Raw genomic sequence first — 22,566 nt, forward strand, 5'->3', positions numbered from 1 at the left:
CACCTCAATATACTAAACATGATAAATATGGACAGTTGCTGCCAAAACAGGTATGAATTACACAAAAATAAATTTTAAAGAAAGCACAATAAGCTATTTTCTTCTTACCTGCTCCAGAATCTTCTGCAAATGAATATAAGCCTCCAATGGAGTTAGCTTTAGTTCAATGATCAGTCGATCTATTTTGTTAATTACTAAAACTGGGCGAATGTTTTCCAACCAAGCTTGGCGCAGCACTGCCTGAGTCTGGAAATGAAACAACAGTAGTACTCCTGATTTCTATTTAGATTATCTACAGCAATCAAAATAAATCATTGTTTCAGCACTGTACCCACAATGATGCATTCTAGATAATCTATTTAGCTGGCAAAATCTCAAAAAATTTGTTTTTAATAGTGCCTGTGAAAAACCAACTTGGGCAAATAAATAAGTTGACACTCCTGTAATTAGGAATTCTCACTAGGCTAATTTTTTCCACAATTATTATCTCTTCTCCTGAAGCCATTTACTTGCAATTTATTAAATAGATTTTGTTTCAAACTGTCAATGATTCAAGTTTACATATTCTGAGTTTACCTGAGGGCAAACACCTTCAACAACATCAACGACAACAACAGCACCATCACACACACGCACAGCAGTAGATACTTCAGAAGAAAAATCCACATGACCAGGAGAATCAATCATATTGATGAGGTATTCTTGATTATCTGTGAAACATAAGTTAACACATATTAACTTCCACAAACCATTTTACTAATTGAAGTTAGAACACCGAGATTCACCAATCTCTAAATTCTACCTCTCCAGTTGTGACTTCCAAACATGTATGTATGTATGTATATATGTATTTGTGTGTGTGTATATATATAAAACAACATGCAATTGTAGAATTTTGAGAATACATTATTAAACAATTGCTTTCTAATATCATATTAATATTGACAATATCGACAGACTGACCCTGTCATTAACTAACCATCCTAAGCTGTTCATGAGAAGTGAAGGTTAACCATCATGAACTGCTGCAGTCTTTCTGGTAAAGATGCTCCAAAAGCTGTTGGCCAGAACTCCACGCTCTCACTCAACAACAATGAGTAAGGAGTAAGGAATGCTTAAATGGAGACAATGTTTCAGGGTGTTGTCAGCGTAACCTAAGCATTATTTCAATTATACACATTGCAACTGATGCAAAAAATAAATGTGCTTAGGATGGCTCTCTCATGCCATTAGACTTCAACTTCCAAATCTATCAAACAGAGCAAGGATTATTTTTGCACCATATGGACATTTGTAAGGACCAATAATTGTACTTAAATGCTTCCTCGCCTTTAGAGGAAACCATATTCACAAATAAAGTGCTGTTTTAAAGCAATCATATTTGGATCTCCGGATGGATTGCATTGTGGCAACCCTCCTATGTTCTTTCATCAGCTGCAAACAAAAGATAATTAAACTTGTGAACCTCTGGTTATCAAGAGAACATTTTTGAAAGCACACCTTCCCAGGATAAAACCCACAATGATCTTATCCTAAGTAATTACAGAGAGAAAAAATATTTATCTTGAAGTTATGAGGGAAAACACTGGAAGCTGGCATCATTCCTTTAGAAGGGAGGACCTATATATTTTTAAAATATTCATTCATTTTTGTGGATCTCTGCACCACTGGAAAAGCTGACATTAATTGCCAACCCCTAAATAGCCTTGACTTGAATAGCTTGCTATTAAAGGGCATTTAAGAGTCAATCACATACAGGCCAAGTAAGGACAACAGATTTTTTTTTTCCTTGAAGACAGATTTTCAGCAATTAAACAGATAGGTTTTAATTACAATCTGTTGTTGTCATCATTGTAAATAAACAACTCCTCCTTAAATCCAGTTTACTAACCAAATTTAAATTCCACTATTTCTGAACTCAGATCGGATCTCTGAATTATTGATCCAGCGCTTTTGAATACTATTATGTGAATGTTGTGCATCTAATGCTGCCATAAGTAGGTTTTCATTTTTACTCGTGCATATGACAATGAACTTAACTGACGATTTTTTTTTACTTTAACTATTGGAAGGGAGCAAACCACATGCTAAGTTTTGAATTACTCTGGCAAAGAGTAGATTAGCCAGAACATGCAAAATGGTTTCCATTTATGCTGTAAATTGTCCAATAGCCTTCAAGTTTATGAAAACATTTACCTATACTGAAGTGCAATGATATGGAACTGGATTTCATTGTGATTCCTCGGATCTGCTCATCTTCTCGACTGTCCATATACCGTAACTACAAAGATAAAGAAAGATACATACAGGTCCTTCAAATGTAAAAGCCTAACAGGTTAGGAATTTAAACCATATCCATAAGTTATTTCTGCAACTTTGGTGTTACTTTGCAACACTTTAGACTATAAAATAGAGGAACAGAATTAGGGCATTTGGCCCATCAAGTCTGCTCCACCATTTCATCATGGCTGATCCATTTTTCCTCTCAGCCCCAATCTCCTGCCTTCCCTCCCATATCCCTTCATGTCCTGACCAATCAAAAATCTATCAACATCTGCCTTAAATATACATAAAGACTTGATCTCCGCAGCTGCAACAAATTCCACACATTCACCACTCTCTGGCAAAAGAATTCCTCCTCATTTCCATTTTGAAAGAACGCCCTCTATTCTGAGGCTGTGTCCTCTGGTCTTAAGATACCCCCACCGTAGGAAACATCCTCTCCATATCCACAAACAAGAGAAAATCTGCAGATGCTGGAAATCCAAGCAATACACACAAAATGCTGGAGGAACTCAGCAGGCCAGGCAGCATCTATGGAAGAGTAGTCAACATTTCAAGCCAAGATCCTTCATCAGGACTGGAGAAAAAGATGAGGTCAGATTTAGAAAGTGGTGGGGAGGCAAGGGTAGGAAGAAACAGAAGGTGATAGGTGAAACCAGGAGTGGAGGGGTGAAGTAAAGAGCTGGGAAATTGATTGGTGAATGAGATACAGGGCTGGAGAAGGGGGAACCTGATATGAGAAGAAAGAAGGCCATGGAGAAAAGAAAAGGGGGAGGAGCACCAAAGGGAAGTGATAGGCAGTTAAAGAGATATGGTGAGAAAGGGAAATGGGATTGGGGAATGGTGAAGGAGGGGCATTACTGGAAGTTCGAGAAATCAATGTTCACGCCGTCAGGTTGGAGGCTACCCAAGCGGAATATAAAGTGTTGCTCCTCCAACCTAAGTGTGGCATTCTCCCGACAGTAGAGGCCATGGACTGATATGTCGGAAAGGAATGGGAAGTGGAATTAAAATAGATGGCCACTGGGAGATCCCACATTTTCTGGTGGACGGAGCATAGGTGCTCAGCAAAGTGGTCTCCCAATCTATGTTGGGTCTCAACGATATACAGTAGGCACCAGACCCAGTACATGATCCCAACAGATTCATAGGTGATCTCTCACCTTGACGGACTGTTTGGGGCCCTGAATGGTAGTCAAGGAGGAGGTGTAGGGCTGGTGTAGCACTTGACCCACTTGCAAGGTTAAGTGCCAGGAGGAAGATCAGGGGGGAGGGATGAATGTACAAGGGATCCTTATAGAAAGCAAAAAGTTGGCGGGGGGGGGGGGGGGAGAGGAAAAGATCTGCTTGGTGGTTGGATCCCATTTGAGATGGCAGAAGTTACGGAGAATTATGTGCTGGATGCAGAAGCTGGTGGGGTAGTAGGTGAGGACAAGAAGAACCGTATCACTGGCGGGGTGGCAAGAGGATGGGGTGAGGGCAGATGAGCTTGAAATGGAAGAGAAGGGGTTGAGGGCAGAGTTGAAGGTGGAGGAAAGGAAGCCCCTTTCTTCGAAGAAGGAGGACATCTCCTTAGTTCTGGAATGAAATGCCTCATCCTAAGAGCAGATGTGTTGAAGGAAGAGGAATTGAAAAAAAGGGGATGGCGTTTTTACAAGTAACAGGGTGGGAAGAGCTATATTCCAGGTAGCTGTGAGAATCCGTGGGTATATAATAGACATCAGTAGGTAAGCTGTCTCCAGAGACAGAGAGACTGAGAAAGGTGTCAGAAATGATCTGGGTAATTTGAGGACAGTATAGAAGTTGGAGGAAAGGCTGATGAAGTCAATGAACTCAGCATGGACGCAGAACGCAGCATTCAATGTGTGTAGGGATAGCTGGAAAGTGATACCTGGGTAGGCTTAGAACATAGACTGCTCCACATAGCTGACAAACAGGCAGGCATTGTTGGGACCCAAGTGAGACCACATGGTTACACCTTCTGTTTGAAGGACGTGGGAGGAGCCGAAGGTGAAATTATCATGAGTGAGGACAAGTTCTGCCAACAAAGGTCAGTACTGGAGGAGTGGATCTGGTCGGGTCTGGTGTCCAGAAAGAAACTGGTGGGGGGGGATGGAGATGTATAGGGACTGGACATCCATAGTGAAATTAGATGAAGTCATTGGAAAGATCAGGAGCATGTGAAGTGTCACAGATGTAGGTAGAAAGGGACCAAACCAGGGAAGATACAGCTGAGTTGAGGTATGCAGATACAATTTCAATGCGGCAGGAACAAGCAGAAATAATGGGTCTCCCTGGACAGGCAGAATTGTGGATCTTGAATAGTAGGTTGAAGCTGGAGGTACAGGGTAAGGGAACTATGAGGCCACTATCAAGGCCTTTTACCACTTGATAGGCTTTAATTAGGTCCCCTCATTCTTCTGAATTCCAGTGAATACAGGCACAGAGCCATCAAATGCTCTTCATACAACAAGCCATTTAATCCTGGAATTATTTCCGTTAACCTCCTTAGAACCCTCTCCAATTTCAGCACATCCTTTCTAAGACAAAGGGCCCAAAACTGTTCACAATACTTCCAAGTGAGGCCTCATCATTGCTTTATAGTCTCAACATTACATCCTTACTTTTATATTCTAGTCCTCTTGAAACGAAAGCTAACATTGCATTTGCCTTCCTCACCACAGACTCAACCTGCAAATTAACCTTCAGGGAATCATGAACAAGGAGTCCCAAATCCCTTTGCACCTCAGATTTTTGAATTTTCTCTCCATAATCAACCCTTTTACTTCTTCCACCAAAGTGCACGACCATACTCTTTTGACACTATATTCATCTGCCATTTCCTTGTCAATTCCCCTAATCTAAGTCCTTCAGTAGCCTCTCTACTTCCTCAAAACTACCTGCCCCTTCACTAATCTTCATATCCTTTGCAAACTTTGCAACAAAGCCATCAATTCCATCATCCGAATCATTGACATATAACGTAAGAAGAATTGGTACCAACATAGACTTCTGTGGAGCACCTCTAGTCATCAGCAGACAACCAGAAAAGGCTCCCTTTATTCCCACTCTTTGCCTCCTGCCAATCAGCCACTGCGTTATCCATGCTAGAATCTTCCCTGTAATACCATGAGTTCGTAGCTTAAGCAGCCTCATGTGTGGCACCGTGTCAAAGGCCTTCTGAAAATCCAAGTACACAACATCAACCAATTCTCCTTTGTCTATCCTGCTTGATATTTCTTCAATGAATTCCAACAGAGGAAACTATGCTTACTATGGCCTATTTTATCATGTGCCTCCGAGTACCCCGAAACTACGTCCTTAACAATTGACTCCAACATCTTGCCAAACACTGACATCAGACTAACTGGCCTAGAATACATACACAACGCTGGAAGAACTCAGCAGGCCAAGCAGCATCTGTGAGTAAAGAGCAGCCAACGTTTCGGGCCGAGACCCTTCATCAGGAATGGGGGGGAGGGGGGAAGATGTCAGTCTCCAGAGATGGAGACCGAGAGATCAAGAAAGGGGAGAGAAGTGTCCGAGATGGACCAAGTGAATTTAAGGGCTGGGTGAAAGTTAGAAGCAAAATTGATGAAATTGACGATCTCAGCATGGGTGCAGGAAGCAGCACCAATGTAGCCGTCGATGTAGCGGAGGAAAAGTTGGGGAGTGGTGCCAGTATAGATTTGGAGCATAGACTGTTCCACATAACCCACAAAGAGGCAGGCATAGCTGGGGCCCATGCAAGTGCCCATGGCTACGCCCTTGATCTGGAGAAAGTGGGAAGAACCAAAGGAGAAGTTATTGAGAGTTAGAACAAGCTCCGCCAACCGGAGGAGTGTGGTGGTGCTGGGGAACTGGTGGGGTCTGTTATACAAAAAGTAGCAGAGGGCTTTGAGGCCTTCTTGATGTGGGATGGAGGTGTATAAGGATTGAACATCCATGGTAAAAATGAAGCGGTCGGGGCCGGGGAATTCAAAATTATTGAAAAGGTGAAGGGCATGTAGGTGGGGAGAGACTGAACTATGGGGGATAAAATGGAGTCCAGGTAGGCAGACACAAGTTCAGTGGAGCAGGAGCAGGCTGAAACTATGGGTCTGCCGGAACAGTCAGGCTTGTGGATCTTGGGGAGGAGGTAAAACCGAGCTGTAAAACCTGTAAAACCAACTAACTGGCCTATAGTTTCCTCTCTGCTGTCTCACTCCCTTCTTGACTACAATTTTCTTGTCTTCTGGAACCATTCTGGAATCTAGTGATTCTTGGAAGATCATTACAAATATCTCCACAATCTCTTCAGCCACCTCTTTCAGAACCCTGGGGTGAACACCATCTGGTCCAAGTGACTTATCTACTTTCAGACCTTTCAGTTTCCCCAAGAATCCTCTCCCTCGTACTGGTAACCTCACACACTTCATGACCCCTGACACCTGGAACTTCCACCATACTGCTAGTGTTTTCCACCATGAAGACTGAGACAAAATACCTATTCAGTTTGTCCACCATTTCCTGTACTCCCTTACTACTTCGCCAGCATCGTTTTCCAGTGGTCCAATATCCACTCTTGCTTCTCTTTTACATTTTATGTATCTGAAGAAATATAATATTTAATTTAATCCTCTTTAATATTATTGGCTAGCTTACTTTCTTATTCCATCTTTACCTTCTTAATGACTTTTTAGTTGCCTTCTGTTGGTTTTTAAAAGCTTCACAATTCTCTAGTCTTGCAATAACTTTTTGCTTTATTATATGCCCTCTCTTTGGCTTTTACTTCCCTTGTTAGCTATGGTTGTGTCATCTTGCCTTCAGAATACTACTTCCTCTTTAGGATGTATATATCCTGTGCCTTCCGAATTGATTCCAAAAATTCTAGCCATTGCAGCTCTGTCATCATCCCTGCCAGTGTTCTTTTCCAAATCAATTTTGGCCAACTCCTCTCTCATGGCTTTGAAGTTCCCTTTACTCCACTGAAATACCGATACATCTGACTTTAGCTTCTCCTTCTCAAATTTCAGCGTGAATTCAATCATATTATGATCACTTTCCCCTAAGAGTTCTTTTACCTTAAGCTCTCTAATCAATTCCAATCCATTGCATAACACCCAAACCAGAAAATCCCCCTCTTGGAATCCAGCATCAACCTGATTTTCCCCAATCTATCTGTATATTGAAGTCCCCATCACTAATGTAACATTGATCTTTTGGTACACATTTTCTATCTCACAGTGTAATCTGTAGACTGCATCCCTACTACTGTTTGGGGGTCCGTATATAACTGCCATCAGTGCCTTTTTACCCTTGCATTCCTTAGTTCTATCCACAACAATTCAACACCTTTTGACCCTATGTCACTTCTTTCTAATGATTTAATTTCATTTTTTACAGAACCACGCCACTTCTTCTGCCTTCCTGCATGTCCTTTCAATAGTGTTTATCCTTGGACATTAAGTTCCCAGCTATAATCTTTTTTCAGCCATAACTGTCAATTCTAACTACTTTGACAGTATTAATCAGTCAATAGATATAACAATTTCAATGAAATAAAAGAACCAACTGGAAAGTTGTACAGAAAAGCACACACAGATTATCTCACCTTTGGTTTTAATATGAATACAATTGAAGAGTTGATTGAGAAAATAAAGAAATAGGAGAATAGCTGAAAATTCAGAGAAATTTCCAAGGAAAATAATCAGACTCCAAGTGACCTCACAACATAGTTATGCCAATTTCCCATGTTCTTTCTGGACAGGCTGAGTTAATAGCTCCCTATTATAGTTATGCTCTGCACATCAGCATAATGACCTCACAACATAGTTATGCCAATTTCCCATGTTCTTTCTAGTGTTCTTTTTGGACAGGCTGAGTTAATAGCTCTGTATTGTGGTTATGCTCTGCACATCCGCATAATGAGAAAATACTGACACCAACCATTATATTACAAAGTAATGCAATTTGTAAAAAGCTTTATGCCCAGTGACAAAAAATATACTAACATTGAATAACAAACTGAACTCAGTGGGTAAAGCAGTATCTGTAGGAGAAAATAAATGTCAGCTGCACCATGCAGGGTTTTGAATCAAAACATTGACAATTCCTTTCCTTCCACAGATGCAGCTTGATTCTGTTCTTCCAGATTTTTTTTTGCTTCAGCTTCCAGCATCTGCAGTCTCTTCTGTCTCCAAGACAAATATCAACTTCAAACACTTGAAACTATTAGAAACTACAGAAATTAGTGCAATATATATCCTTGATATGAAATAGCTATTTAATTCTATGACTCTTTGACTCTTCACTGACTTAATTGGTCTTCTATCTTGGATAGTTACAAGCCAAGGTAACTGAAAGGATGGTTAGGCAAAGGATGTTTACAGTATGTGTTAGTATATATAGAAACTGACTACTTAGAAGTAATCAAATATTGTCTTTCACCACCACTGCAGGAATGCCCATTTCTATTACTCAGATACTCCTGAACAATATAGCAAAAATTTTGGATCATCATTCATGAAGTGTTTCATGCATCCAGTCTCCAATATCATTATGTTGCTAGTGTTCTAAAAGGGCTGCATCATAGTTTAATTTTGAAGAGTACTACAGTCAGGACTGGGTACTGTAAGCCAATAACTGAGTTATAGCATTTTAAGGATTGGTCGGATTTCTCACAAAAACCATGTAGATGCTCCTTCACAATGGATTCTACAGAAAATGGGAACCCTCCAAATATTCTGCCTGCACTCCAATCTCATGTTAGCCCCCTGACTCCAGAGGTAGATGAATTAATATTGCTGTATATCAGTAGCAATATAAAACTTGAATACAAAATCTAGACTGACATTTCATTACATACTACTCTGACATAGGAGCCGACAATTGAAAAGACAATACTTTGCGAGCCAGGTAGATATAACAGAACTTGTGGCACTACTTAAAGGCAGGCAGACTCCAGTATTGTGGACAATGTTAACTCCTCAACCAAAAATTTTAAAACACACTGTCGAGCCATTATCCAGTAAAGCATGTGGAACCTTGTTGAAAGAAAAATACCTACAGCCTTCTCTACAACAGAGCCTGCCTTTCATTCCTAGTTAATTATTTGGAATACAAAAGCAACAATATAAAAGCAAGTTTCTTTAACCATAAACTGAATTGATCCTGGATTTCTGTCTTCTGGTAGATTAAGTGTGAAACTAAATAAATCTTGTTCAGTTGCAATGCTGGTAAAACTAAACGTTTTGTTTACATTGCCAAACAGAAGCAACTTAAAAGCAGAGAAAATGTGATATCATTACACACTACCTAAATTCCAGTTTGTAGCTGACATGTAAAAAAAAATCACTGCTTTGCTAGATCTAGGTAGCTAAAAATAATGTACAGTACTTTCAAGCGAATCAGCATTCAGGTGTACCATTAATACACTAAAGGAATCAATCTACTTGACAATAATTGTCAATACATTATCAACAAAATCATTTTTTTATATGTACATTAGCACATTAGCTTACCTTTCCTGCAAGTCGATTAGAAATGATTCCATTGCTAGCAATAAGGCTATCGGCTAACGTGGTTTTTCCTATAAGTGTAAACAAACATGTTAGCAACAAAAACATATTTGAAATAATAAATCATTCATAACAATACAGAAATATTTCTAAATTTCTAATCAGTCACTTATTTGTAACAATTAGATGCATTTATAAAATATTTTCAAATACTTTTATTTAAAAATTGAAATTAGGGCAGATAATCAAAATTTAGATCAATGAGGCAAGGCTTAAGGAGTGGCTTATAGGTTAAAAAAAAAACATGTTCAGGCAGATAATTCCAGAGATTAAATAAATATCAATGGCACACAAATGATGAGAAATCAGAAAGTAAAATTTTCATAAGGTTGTGTGAATTTGTAGAAGCCATAGTGAGGCCACGTAGGGGATTGAACACAAGGATGCAGATTTTCACATCACCTTTGAAAAGGTAATTCCTTCTGTGATAACCTGGCTTACTCTTTCAAATCCAACACTGATTCTTTTCCTTAGGTAATTACAGGAGATGAAATACCCACCCTTTTTATCGCTGAATTTCCAACTTTGCAATGTCATAAACACTTCCTCCAAGTGATGCTGTAATTTACTTCTGTCAATTTGGTACATTATTTGCGAACGCGGTCTTTTCTACATTAAGATCACATACTGAGTGATTGCTGTACAGAAAAGCTCCATTCCATTATGTGCACACTCATTTCCAAGCTTCTAGCTATTTGTCACTTCAATCTACTTTTACATTTCCACTCCAAATCTGTGCTTTCAACTTCTGCACTGTTCCAGTAAACCTCCACACAAGCTGAACGAAAGGCATTACATCTTCCAATTGGACATGCTAGGATCTTCTAGACTGAATATTAAAGTAAATTTATTATCAAAGGACATATGTCACCATATACAACCTTGAGATTAATATTTTTGTGGGAACACTTAATAAATCCACAACAAATAATAACCACAATAGAATTAACAAAAGACCCCACCAACTTGGGCATTCAACCAGTGTGCTAAAGTTAACAAAGAAAGAAATAATAATAATAAATAAATAAGCAATAAGTATTGAGAACATAAGACGAAGACTCCCTGAAAGTGAGTCAATGAAATTTACAGGAAGATGCTTGCCGCCCCTCCAACAGTGTCCTACTGTTTTCAGTCGGGGGCCACCAGTCATTGATGTTTCGCTCCCGCAGCCCTAGTACATCTGATGTGGAGCAGTGCAACAGATGTCTCCCTGCCACGCCCTGCAGCTTCCAATTGGGTTAGTCAGCCTCCTAATTTCTGTCCTTCCTCCTCACTGCCCTTTTCTGCCTCCTGAGCCCCACCTCAATCACTGCCATATCACAGAGTAACTTGTCATCAATGTGCTAATGAAGCCCCGGCATCCTACCTCCACGGTGTAGATGATGTTCTTCCAGCCAGCTTCCTTACACTCAGCTGCCAGTCTGACTACCTCAGCCTCTTCTGCTCATGAGCAGCCTCCACTCCTATCTCCCATTCACAATCAGTTGAGCAATGACAGATAATATGAAGTTTTTGGTTATGAACATGAACATTTTTGGTTTTGTTTTGTTGCCAACTTTGTCGTCTAACACATTCTGTTTGCCACTCTATCATAGCTTGCCATAGATCTCTGATCCCCACTTCTTTCTTCTTTCCATGTCCTGAAACCTCTTTGCTTCCAACTGTTCCCAGCTCTCATGAAACGCTGAAATGGTAACTTTGTTCCTCTTTCCAAAACTGCTCCTATTATTTCCAATTTCATTTGGTTTTACTTCATAGTCTAAGTGTACCGCTTTCAAATAATTTAACTAAATAACAATTCATGTACTTTAGTACTCAATTTTGATTTGTTTTTGTGGTACTCTTATCAGTAACAACTACATACAGCACATCTTCAAATGATACATTTCATTAATTCAGATCAAACATGTAAATGTAAATCACTCACAACCTAGAGTATTGAATGCACAATGCAGAACATAAGCCACAGTCAAACAGCAAATTTTGACAATCAGATCTAAAATATCAGGATCCATATTTAAATCAGAAGTAAAGATACTAAACTTATTAAACACTAAAAAATATCCCAGCTCCCTACAAAATAGATGAGATAGCTATCAATATATGCCACCACGCAGGTATCCCTAGTACAATTTTATAAATCACCTAGAAATGTCATTGCATTCCAGTCTTAGTTTAATATTGACCATTGCATTTCACATCAAATAAGCAATGTAAGCATTTCCACAATTCCTGCTACCTTTTGTGAAACTGAATCAAAGCTGACTGAATGCAACAACCACTCATTTTGGCATGGATATGGAAGATGCAGAAACCACACATGAGCAAGCACTTCAGCCCACAACGTGAACTTAAACTGCACAAATGTTTGTACGTGTTTTATATCTTTTCCATTCCCTGCTCATTCATGTGGCTGTTCACATGTCAAGGATAATGACTATAGCATTTTGCAGATTCCCCTACTGTCAATTTACACTAACAAGCTGGGGCATTTGTGGCACAATGCTTTCATGTGGGGAAGCCTCAGCAAGCCTATTAACGAAGAGCACAGTAAAACATTTGACAGCTTGGTAAGCAATGCCATTAACACTTTCAAGTATTATTTTTTTTAAAGAAAACAAGAGTACAGAAAAATTTTAAACCTTTTAAAATATTTAATTAGGCAATAAAATAACATAAAAATTAGTCACTGATCCTGACCAGCTTGATACAGTTTCAGTGGCAACTTTGCTATCACAAAGGTTTGGGAACTGCCACAAGTTTATGTTACACTAAAGAGGAACATGAAGAATCCATTGTCAAACCATTGTTGGAAAATCATCAGTGAAAAGCAACTGGCAAATCTGATCATCCCATGTTCACACAGGATCGAGGCACAACTGCACAAGCATATGGATATCAGCCAGTTAGAACACGAGAAGAGTTTAAAAAGAAGACAGCTTTATAGAGTGGGTGACAGAGGAGTGGGTAACAGAGTAGGAGGGCTTTGGCTCAACAGGGCTTAGGCGATAACAGGTTGAGGTGAGATAGGTTGCCTGTGCAGAACAGAGAAAGGAAGTACGTGTGTGAGGCGGTGTTCTGTGCTCAGTGTCAGATGTGGGATGTCCAGGAGACTCCCAGCCTCCCGGATGGTCACATCTGTGCCAGGTGCGTCGAGCTGCAGCTCCTTGGGAGACTGCGTTAGGGAACTGGAAATGCAGCTCGTGACCCTCATCTGGTCAGGGAGAGTGAGGAGGTGATAGAGAGGAGCTATAGGTCAGTTGTCACAGCGGGGTCTCAGGAGACAGATAAGTAAGTGCGTAACAGTCAGGAGAGGAAAGGGCAAGAGTCAGATACTACAGAGTACCCCTGCGGCTGTCCTCCTTAACAATAAGTACTCCTGTTTGAGTACTGTTGGGGGGAGACGGCTTACATGGGGGAGGCAACAGTACTGAGCCTCTGGCACAGAGTGTAGCCCCATGGCTCAGAAGGTTAGGGAAAGGAGGAGGATGGCAGTGACAGGGGTCTCTGTAGTTAGGGGGTCAGGCAGGCAATTCTGTGGATGTAGGAAAGAAACACGGATGGTAGTTTGCCTCTCAGGTGCCAGGGTCCAGAAAGTTTCTGATCGCGTCCACGATACCCTGAAGTAGGAAGGTGAACAGCTAGAGGTTGTGGTACATATGGTACATATGGGTACAACATAGGTAGGAAAAGGGAGGAGGTCCTGAAAACAGACTACAGGGAGTTAGGAAGGAAGTTGAGAAGTAGGACCTCAAAGGTAGTAATCTCGGGATTACAGCCTGTGCCATGTGACAGTGAGTATAGGAATAAAATGAGATGGAGGATCAATGCACGACTGAGGGATTGGAGCAGGGGACAGGGATTCAAATTTCTGGGTTTTGGAACCTTTTTTGGGGCAGGCATGACCTGTACAAAAAGGACAGATTGCACTTTAATCCAAGGGGGACCAATATCCTCGCTGGGAGGTTTGCTAAGGCTATTGGGAAGAGCTTAAACTAGAACTGCTGGGGAGTAGGAACCAAACTGAAGAGACGGAGGAAGGAGTGGTTGGCTCACAAATAGAGAAAGCTTGTACACAGTGCAAGAGGGAGGACTGACAGGTAACAGAGAAGAGATGAGCTCAGACCAATGGTTTGAGATGTGTCTATTTTAAAAGCAAGGAGTATTATGAACAAAGCAAATTAACTTACAGCGTGGATCAGTACTTGGAGATGTGATGCTGTGGCTGTTACAGAGACCTCGATGGTTCAGGGGCTGGAATGGTTACTTAGAATGCCAGGCTTTAGATGGTTCAGGAAGGACAGGGAGGGATTCAAAAGAGGTGGAGGCGTGGCACTGTTGATCAGAGATAGTGTCACAGCTGCAAAAAAGGAGGAAGACATGGAGGGATTGGCCACTGATTCTCTGTGGGTGGAAGTAAAGAACAGGAAGAAGTCAATAACTCCAATGGGTGCCTTTTATTGACCACCCAATAGTAACAGGGACATCGAGGAGCAGATGGGGAGACAGATTCAGGAAAGATGTAATAATAATAGGGTTGTTGTGGTGGGAGATTTTAGTTTCCAAAATATTAATTGGCATCTCCCTACGCAAGAAGTTTAGATGGGGTTGAGTTTGTTAGGCGTGTTCAGGAAGGTTTCTAAACACAATATGTAGATAAGCCTACAAGAGAAGAGGTTGCACTTGATCTGGTATTGGGAAATGAAACTGGTCAGGTGTCCGATCTCTCAGTGGGAGAGCAGTTTGGAGATAGTGATCACAATTCTATCTCCTTTACCATGGTATTGGAGAGGAATAGGAACAGACAAGTAAGGAAAGTGTTTAATTGGAGTAAGGGGAAATATGAAACTATCAGGCAAGAACTTAGAAGCAAAAATTGGAAACAGATATTCTTAGGCCAATGTTCAGCGGATATTTGTGTGGAATTTTGCATAGGTATGTGCCAATGAGTCAGGGAAAGAATGGTAGGGTACAGGAACCATGATGCACAAAGGCTGGTGTAAATCTAGTCAAGAAGAATAGAAAAGCTTACGAAAGGTTCAAAAAAACTAGGCAATAATAGATATCTAGAAGATTAATAAGACTAGCAGGAAGGAGCTTAAGAATGAAATTAGGAGAGCCAGAAGGGGCCATGAGAAGGCTTTGGCTGACAGGATTAAAGAAAACCCCTAGGCATTCTACAAGTATGTGAAGAGCAAGAGGATAAGACATGAGAGAATAAAACAAATCAAGTGTGACAGTGGAAAAGTGTGTATGTAACCGGAGGAGAGAGCAGAGGTAGTTAATGAATACTTTGCTTCAGTGTTCACTACAGAAAAGGATCTTATCGATTGTAGGGATGACTTATAGCGGACTGAAAAGCTTGAGCATATCGATATTAAAAAAAGAGGATGTGCTGGAACTTTTGGAAAGCAGTTGGATATGTCACTGGGACCGGATGAGATATACCCCAGTCTACTGTGGGAGGTGAGAGAGGAGATTACTGAGCCCCTGGCAATGACCTTTGCATCATCAAGGGGACGAGAGAGGTTCTGTAGGGTTGCCGATGTTGTTCCCTTATTCAAGAAAGGGAACAGAGATATACCAGGAAGTTATAGGCCAGTGAAATTATAGACCAGTGAGTCTTACTTCAGTGGTTGGCAAATTGATGGAAAAGATCCTGAGAGGCAGGATATATGAGCATTTATAGAGGCATAATATGATTAGGAATAGTTAGCATGGCTTGGTCAAAGGTAAGTCGTGCCTTACCAGCATAATTAAATTTCTTGAGGATGTCACTAAACACATCGATGAAGATAGAGCAGTAGATGTAGTGTATATGGATTTCAGCAAGGCGTTTGACAAGGTACCCCATGCAAGGCTTATTGAGGAAGTAAGGAGGCACGAGATCCAAGGGGACATTGCTCTTTTTTTTTACTTTTAGGAGGTTTTTACAAAGCAACAAAATGAAAAAAAAACAATAAAAAAGAGGTTTATACAGTGCAAAACAAACATATCAAAGTACAGTTCATAACAATTAAGAAAAGCACCCATATGGAATCGTATAAAGTTGGTTACCACCCCACCTTCCCACTACCCAACTCCAAGCCAACCTTACGATATATAAAAAAGCTAATCAGAACTTTATCACTACAGAGCTGTATTTATAAAAAGGTAGGTTGCCCACTACCTAATCTATAATATGTTTACACATCAAAAAAAAAAACATAAATCTTAACCGTAAGAAGCTGGAAGTAAGGGACTTAAATGCAAAAGGAAAAAAAGGGAGGGATGCACCCTTAATCTAAATGGGAATTATGAAAATATTCAAGAAAAGGTCCCCACATTTTTGGAACTTTATGTCTGAATAAAGAAGTGAATAATGAATCCTTTCAAGGTCTAAGCAGGACATAATATCTCTAAGCCATTGAGCATGAGTGGGTGGGGCAGCATCTCTCCACCTAAGAAGGACTGCACATCTGGCCAAAAGAGAGGGGCATTGTTTTGTGGATTCAGAATTGGCTTGCCCACAGAAGGCTAGCAGTAGTTGTAGGTGGGTCATATTCTGAATGGAGGTCGGTGACCAGTGGTGTGCCTCAGGGATCTGCTCTGGGACCTGTTCTCTTCATGATTTCTATAAATGATCTGGATGAGGAGGTGGGGGGATGAGTTAGTAAATTTGCTGATGACACAAAGGTTGGGGGTGTTGTGGATCCTGTGGAGGGCTGTCAGAGGTTACAGTGGGACATTAATAGGATGCAAAACTGGGCTGAGAAGTGGCAGATGGAGTTCAACATTTGGTAGGTCAAATATGGTGGCAGAATACAATATTAATGGTAACACTTTTCGCAGTATGGAGGATCAGAGGGATCTTGGGGTCCAAGTCCATAGGACTCTCAAAGCTGCTCAGGTCGACTATGTGGTTAAGAAGGCATATGGTGCATTGCCCTTCATCAATCATGGGATTGAGATTAGGAGCAGAGAGGTAATGTTGCAGCTATATAGGACACTGGTCAGACCCCACTTGGAGTACTGTGCTCAGTTCTGGTCGCCCCACTTCAGGAAGGATGTGGAAACCATAGAAAGAGTGCAGAGGAGATTTACAAGGATGTTGCCTGGATTGGGGAGCATGCCTTATGAGAATAGGTTGAGTGAACCCAGCCTTTTCTCCTTGGAGCGATGGAGGATGAGAGGTGACCTGATAGAGGTGTATAAGGTGATGAGAGGCATTGATAGTGTCGATAGCCAGAGGCTTTTTCCCAGGGCTGAAATGACAAATACGAGACAACAAATTTTTAAAATGTTTGGAAGTAGGTACAGAGGAGATGTCAGGAGTAAGTTTTTTTTTAAATGCAGAGAGCGGTGAGTGCGTAGAATGGGCTGCCAGCGACAGTGGTGGAGGCGGATACGATAGGATCTTTTAAGAGACTCCTGGATAAGTACATGGAGCTTAGAAAAATAGAGGGCTATGGGTAACCCAAGGTAATTTCTAAAGTAAGTACATGTTCGACACAGCATTGTGGGCCGAAGGGCCTGTATTGTATTGTAGGTTTTTCTATGTTTCTATAAGATGTTTTAATAAAGAAAGAAATCTTACCATGGTCCACATGAGCTATGATACAGATATTCCTGATGTTGGCAGTATTCTTTTGCAGGTCAACAATATTTGCCAAATTAGTATGACCCATTTTAACTTCAGTTCTGTAAGGACATACAAATTAAATGACAGCATATATTAATCATATTAATAGAACTCAAGATCATGATCTGCACTCAGAATGTCCCACACCAGAAAAAATGCAGCAAAAGCAATTGTCTTTGGTATTTTGTGATACTGAAGTTAGCAATGCATAAAGCTTAAATTTTAAGATGAATAATCTGAAGCTGATTGAAACCAAAAGTTAATAACTAATTGCTATAGTTACCAAATTCAGTATGGACAGCTGACAGTTATCACAAGACCATGACATCCTGGTTACACTGATAAAACTCATACCAGAATATTATTCCCAAAATTTTAGAAACTTTCTTATTAACTGACACACCCTGCAGAAAGTTCCTGTTGTAATTGTATCTCCCACAGCAACACCTACAATCCTTAGAATGAGAAAACATTTCATGAAGGTCCAAGGCTAAGATAATTGTCCACCTAATTCCAAAATCCTTCTGAAGGAACACCTTACCCCTTAAAATGGGTTAGGAGTGAACACCTTACCATGCCAACAACACCCAATTTAATCACGGTACAATTTACAATGACCACTTAACCTACCAATGAGAACATCTTTGGTCTGTAGCTGGAAACCATTCCACCAAGAAGGAAACACACGCAGTCACGGGAAGAACATACAAACTCCTTAATTCACCACCATATTTTGCATTGAATCCCATGTTAAGTGGAGACACATTCCAACAGGATGCTTCTCTCTCAGCAGTAATGATGAGTACCATAGCTGCTGGTTCACGGGGTGGGATACTTGAGAAATTTGCTTTGGAAACCAACCAGGTAATCTTTTTAAGTGGTGGATGCATTTAAAGATAAAGCAATTGCAATGTTTATCACCTTCTAGTCTTTACTGTGCATGGAGAAATACATCTTAAATGCTTATCAAATATAAGAAAGATAGAATAATAATGTAACTCACAAAAAAAAAGTGGTTATTTCAGTTTACAACTTGTACTTAAACATGTTGACCCTTTCACTCATCTTGAGGATAAATAGTAGATCACTATCTTTTAAATTTTATATAAATCCTCTTTGATTCTACCTATCCCTCAAATTCCCTTAGATCAAAGGCTCTCAACCTGGGGTCCACAGACTCCTCAATCAATGGTAGCAATCTATGGCATAGAAAAGGTTAGGGACCCTGTCCAGACTGACACCAATTCCCTGCCTATATCCATAACCCAATTAGATCCTGCATGCAACTTACTCTGAGATGTTATTCAAAACAATAAACACCCAGAATCTCTCAATGAGATCCATCTGTACCTCACATTTAGTTATTTGTTACTCACTAAATAAACCTTCAAGCTCCCGAAATTAGTTCCAGTCTGCAACTCCTGAATGTTTTTATTCTATATATAATTATAGCAAACCCTCGATTGATTAACAGTCTGTTATTCACTCCTAGGTGTCAATTCTTTTATATATACATCCACTGAGTCTGTTGGTTAGATTTTAGCCTGTTTCTCACTCCTGCCAGCTCATCATTCGATACCTAAGCACACCAAGTTCTCAATGGATTCCTTTATTTTGAGTTATATTATCTGTGTCTCATTGTTTAATAGCATTTGGCAACTGTGTTGATTTTTTCCACTACAAATGAACTCAATGAGACTCTATTCATCATTTTCCATAACCTTTCAATATCAAGGACCACAGCAACACTTCAGCTGTTATTCATGGGCTGCAAATCAGATACGTTCCACAGAGGATTTTGGTAATACCACATTCTGAAGAACACTAGTATATTAAAAAAAATGATCAGGAAATCCTATGATCAGGAAATCGGAGTTGAAAAAGTCAAAATTTGCTGTTTTGTTCATATTTTTGGTTTATTTATCCCTCTCTCCCAACATAAATTGTGCAAAAGAAAATTTAACTCCATATCTCAGACTTTCAGTTAGTGAATTCAGTAAAGGAGAATACATACAAAAAGTTGTAACACAAAAGTCATTTGTACTTCAACCAACATTAAGTTAATTAACTGTTTACCTTCTCATTGCAGCTTTTAGAATTTAACTGACAGATAATCTACCATCCTTAAACAGTACAGCAACTACAGTCAGAATAACACTTTCTCCCTATGTCAATATTGCTATTTTCTCAGACACGCCGAACCTCACAAATGCAACTAATTTTTGTCTTTCTCAATAACCCAGCAATCTCACATCCTGAAAATCAGAAAGTCAATGCTGGAAATCTAAAATACAAACAGAACACTAAAAATAGGCAGCATTTGAAACAGTTCATATTTCAAATAAAAGACCCTTACCAAGAACACGAAAAGTGAGAAACAAATTAGATTAAAATCGCAAAGAGAGTGGCGGGATTGATAGGACACAGGAAATCTCTCTGAAAGGGTAAAATCAGGTTTCCAAAGCACTAACTCCCTCCTTTGAGTACTAAATCAACCTTTGAGTACTCAAAATTGAAAGTAAAGGAACTGTAGGCTAGAAATTCCATCAAGTGCATTTAAAGCCCAAGTCTTGCACAAAAGGTTTGACTGACTGAACTGAGTTTTTCAAACGTGCAATAGGTAAGCAAATAAGACCATAAGGCATAGGAGCTGATTACGGCCATACAGCCCTTATCGTCTGCTGTGTCATTCCATCATGGCTATTTATTATCCTTCTAAATCCCATTCTCCTGCCTTTTCCCTGTAACCTTAAACATTCTTACTAATCAAGAACCTATCAACCTCCACTTTAAATGACTTGGCTTCCACAGTTGTCATGGCAATAAACTCCACAGATTCACTACACTGTAGCTGATGAAAGTCCTCTTTTCTCTGTTGTACTCTGAGGCTGTGCCCTCTGGTCCTAGATTTCCCCACTACAGAAAACATCCTTTGCATGTCCACTTGATCTAAGCCTTTCAATGAGATCCCTCCTCATTCTTCTAAACTCCAATGAGTACAGGCCCCAAACCAGCAAATGCTCCCCATACATTGATCCTTTCACTCCTGGGATTATTTTCATAAACCTCCTCTGGATCCTCTCCAATGCCAGCACATTCTTTCTTAGGTAAGAGGCCCACAACTGTTCACACTTTTCCAAATGCCTTTTATGTCATATAAAGTTTCAGCATTATATCCTTGTTCTTACAGTGTCTATAAAAAGTACTCACTCACCCCCCTTGGAAATTTTTGTGTTTTATTGTTTTACAACATTGAATCACAGTGGATTTAATTTGGCTTTATTGACACTGATTAACAGAAAAAGACTTGTTCATGTCAAAGTCTCTACAATGTGATCTAAATTGATTACAAATATAAAACAGAAAATAATTAATTGCATAAGTATTCACCACCTTCTTAGTAGATGCACCTTTGGCAAAAATTACAGCCTTGAGTCTGTGTGGATAGGTCTCTATCAGCTTTGCACATCTGGACACTGCAATTTTCCCCATTCTTCTTTACAAAACGGCTCAAGCTCTGTCAGATAGCACGGGGATCATAAGTGAACAGCTCTTTTCAAGTCCAGCCACAAATTCACAATTGGATTGAGGTCTGGACTCTGACTTGGCCACTCCAGGACATTAGTTTTGTTGTTTTTAAGCCAATCCTCTGTATTTTGCTGCATTCATTTTTACCCTGGATAATCCACAACACCTGACATTTTCCCTGACTAGTGTCACCACCCTCCCCCTTTGGTCCCTCCCGCTCCGTCGTTAAGAGGTTAAATATCTCCAGCCAGTTGATCAGCAGAGACTTTAGTACAGTTGGCCCTCCTTATCCACAGGGAATTGGTTCCGGAACCCTCCACAAATACCAAAAAACGCATATGCTCAAGTCCCTTATTTAACCTGTCTCAATGCGGTGGACTTTAGGATCTGGCAGAGCTCCGGACCTTATTTAACCTGTCTCAGTGTGGTGGACTTTAGGACCTGGTGGAGCTCGGGACCTTATTTAACCTGTCTCAGTGTGGTGAACTTTAGGACCCGGCAAAGCTCCCTCCGCCCGCATCTGCTGTTGAATCCACAGTGTTTCTGTTCCATTGACGGAAAACGATCATGATTGAAAATCAAGTGGAAATAATAAAGCGATCGGAAAGAAGTGAAACGCCACTGGTCACTGGAAAAGCGTTACGCTACAGTCAGTCAAATTTCATATCATTTTAAAGGATAAAGTGAGAATAATGGAGCATATGAATTGTCCTGCCCTGATGAAAGATACAATTACTACTAAGCAACACAGTGGTTTAATTACTGAAATACATACATTTCTTAAGCGTTCTATATGCCTAGAAAGGTAAAATATATACTAAGACAAACATTTGACTAACCGATGCTAAATAATACCAGTATGTACCTGCTCCGATTTACTTATAATACCTAATACAAAGTAAATGCTATGTAAATAATTGTTATACTGTGTTATATTTAGGGAATAATGACTAGAAAAAAATGTCTGTACGTGCTCAAATAATGAGTGTGGAGAGAGAACTTCCGTTTTTTTTCAATCCCGATCCGCGGTAACCTATGCACATCCTCCCCTTTAAATCATCTTTAGATTAATAATACCTAATACAATGTAAATGCTATGTAAATAGTTGTTATACTGTATTGTTTAAGGAATAATGACAAGAGAAAAAAGGTCTGTACTTGCTCGAACCAAAAGTGCTGGAGAGAGAACTACCGGGTTTTCCCAATTTGCGGTTGGTTGAATCCGCACATGCAGAACCCACAGATAAGGAGGGCCGACTGTACTTGGTCTGCCTGGGCTGGATGCTTTTCATGGGCTCGCCTTCACATCACACTCAGAGATTGAAATCACAGGATTATCGGGGTCTGTGAAAGTTCATGCTGGTTGCTCCAGGTTTTGAATGTCAAGGTGAGCTCAGAAGACAGTGCTCAGTCAGGACTGATTGGAGAACTCATCTAGTGAGGTGTTACGGATGGAACTGAGTAATAAGAAAGACATGATCACATTATTAGGAGTATATTACAGACACCCAACAGTCCAAAGGATTTAGAGGAACAAATTTGTAGAGAGATTGCAGAATGTTGCAAGAAACATTA

General features: G+C 40.1%; 1 protein-coding gene across 2 annotated transcripts in view; it reads right to left on the reverse strand.

Annotated features, from left to right (window-relative positions):
• Nucleotides 1-22,566, reverse strand: part of efl1 (elongation factor like GTPase 1) — a 291,123-nt gene that overhangs the window by 261,012 nt on the left and 7,545 nt on the right. For both annotated transcript variants that reach the window (XM_059952643.1, XM_059952644.1), the window contains exons 2-6: nt 17,419-17,522; nt 9,786-9,853; nt 2,197-2,281; nt 577-710; nt 109-246 (exon numbers count right to left, since the gene is read on the reverse strand). In XM_059952643.1, the coding sequence (XP_059808626.1) occupies nt 109-246; nt 577-710; nt 2,197-2,281; nt 9,786-9,853; nt 17,419-17,522 (529 nt within the window). The remainder of the gene's footprint in view (nt 1-108; nt 247-576; nt 711-2,196; nt 2,282-9,785; nt 9,854-17,418; nt 17,523-22,566) is intronic.

Source organism: Hypanus sabinus, chromosome 28 (genome assembly GCF_030144855.1).
Source record: "Hypanus sabinus isolate sHypSab1 chromosome 28, sHypSab1.hap1, whole genome shotgun sequence".
NCBI lineage: Eukaryota > Metazoa > Chordata > Chondrichthyes > Myliobatiformes > Dasyatidae > Hypanus > Hypanus sabinus.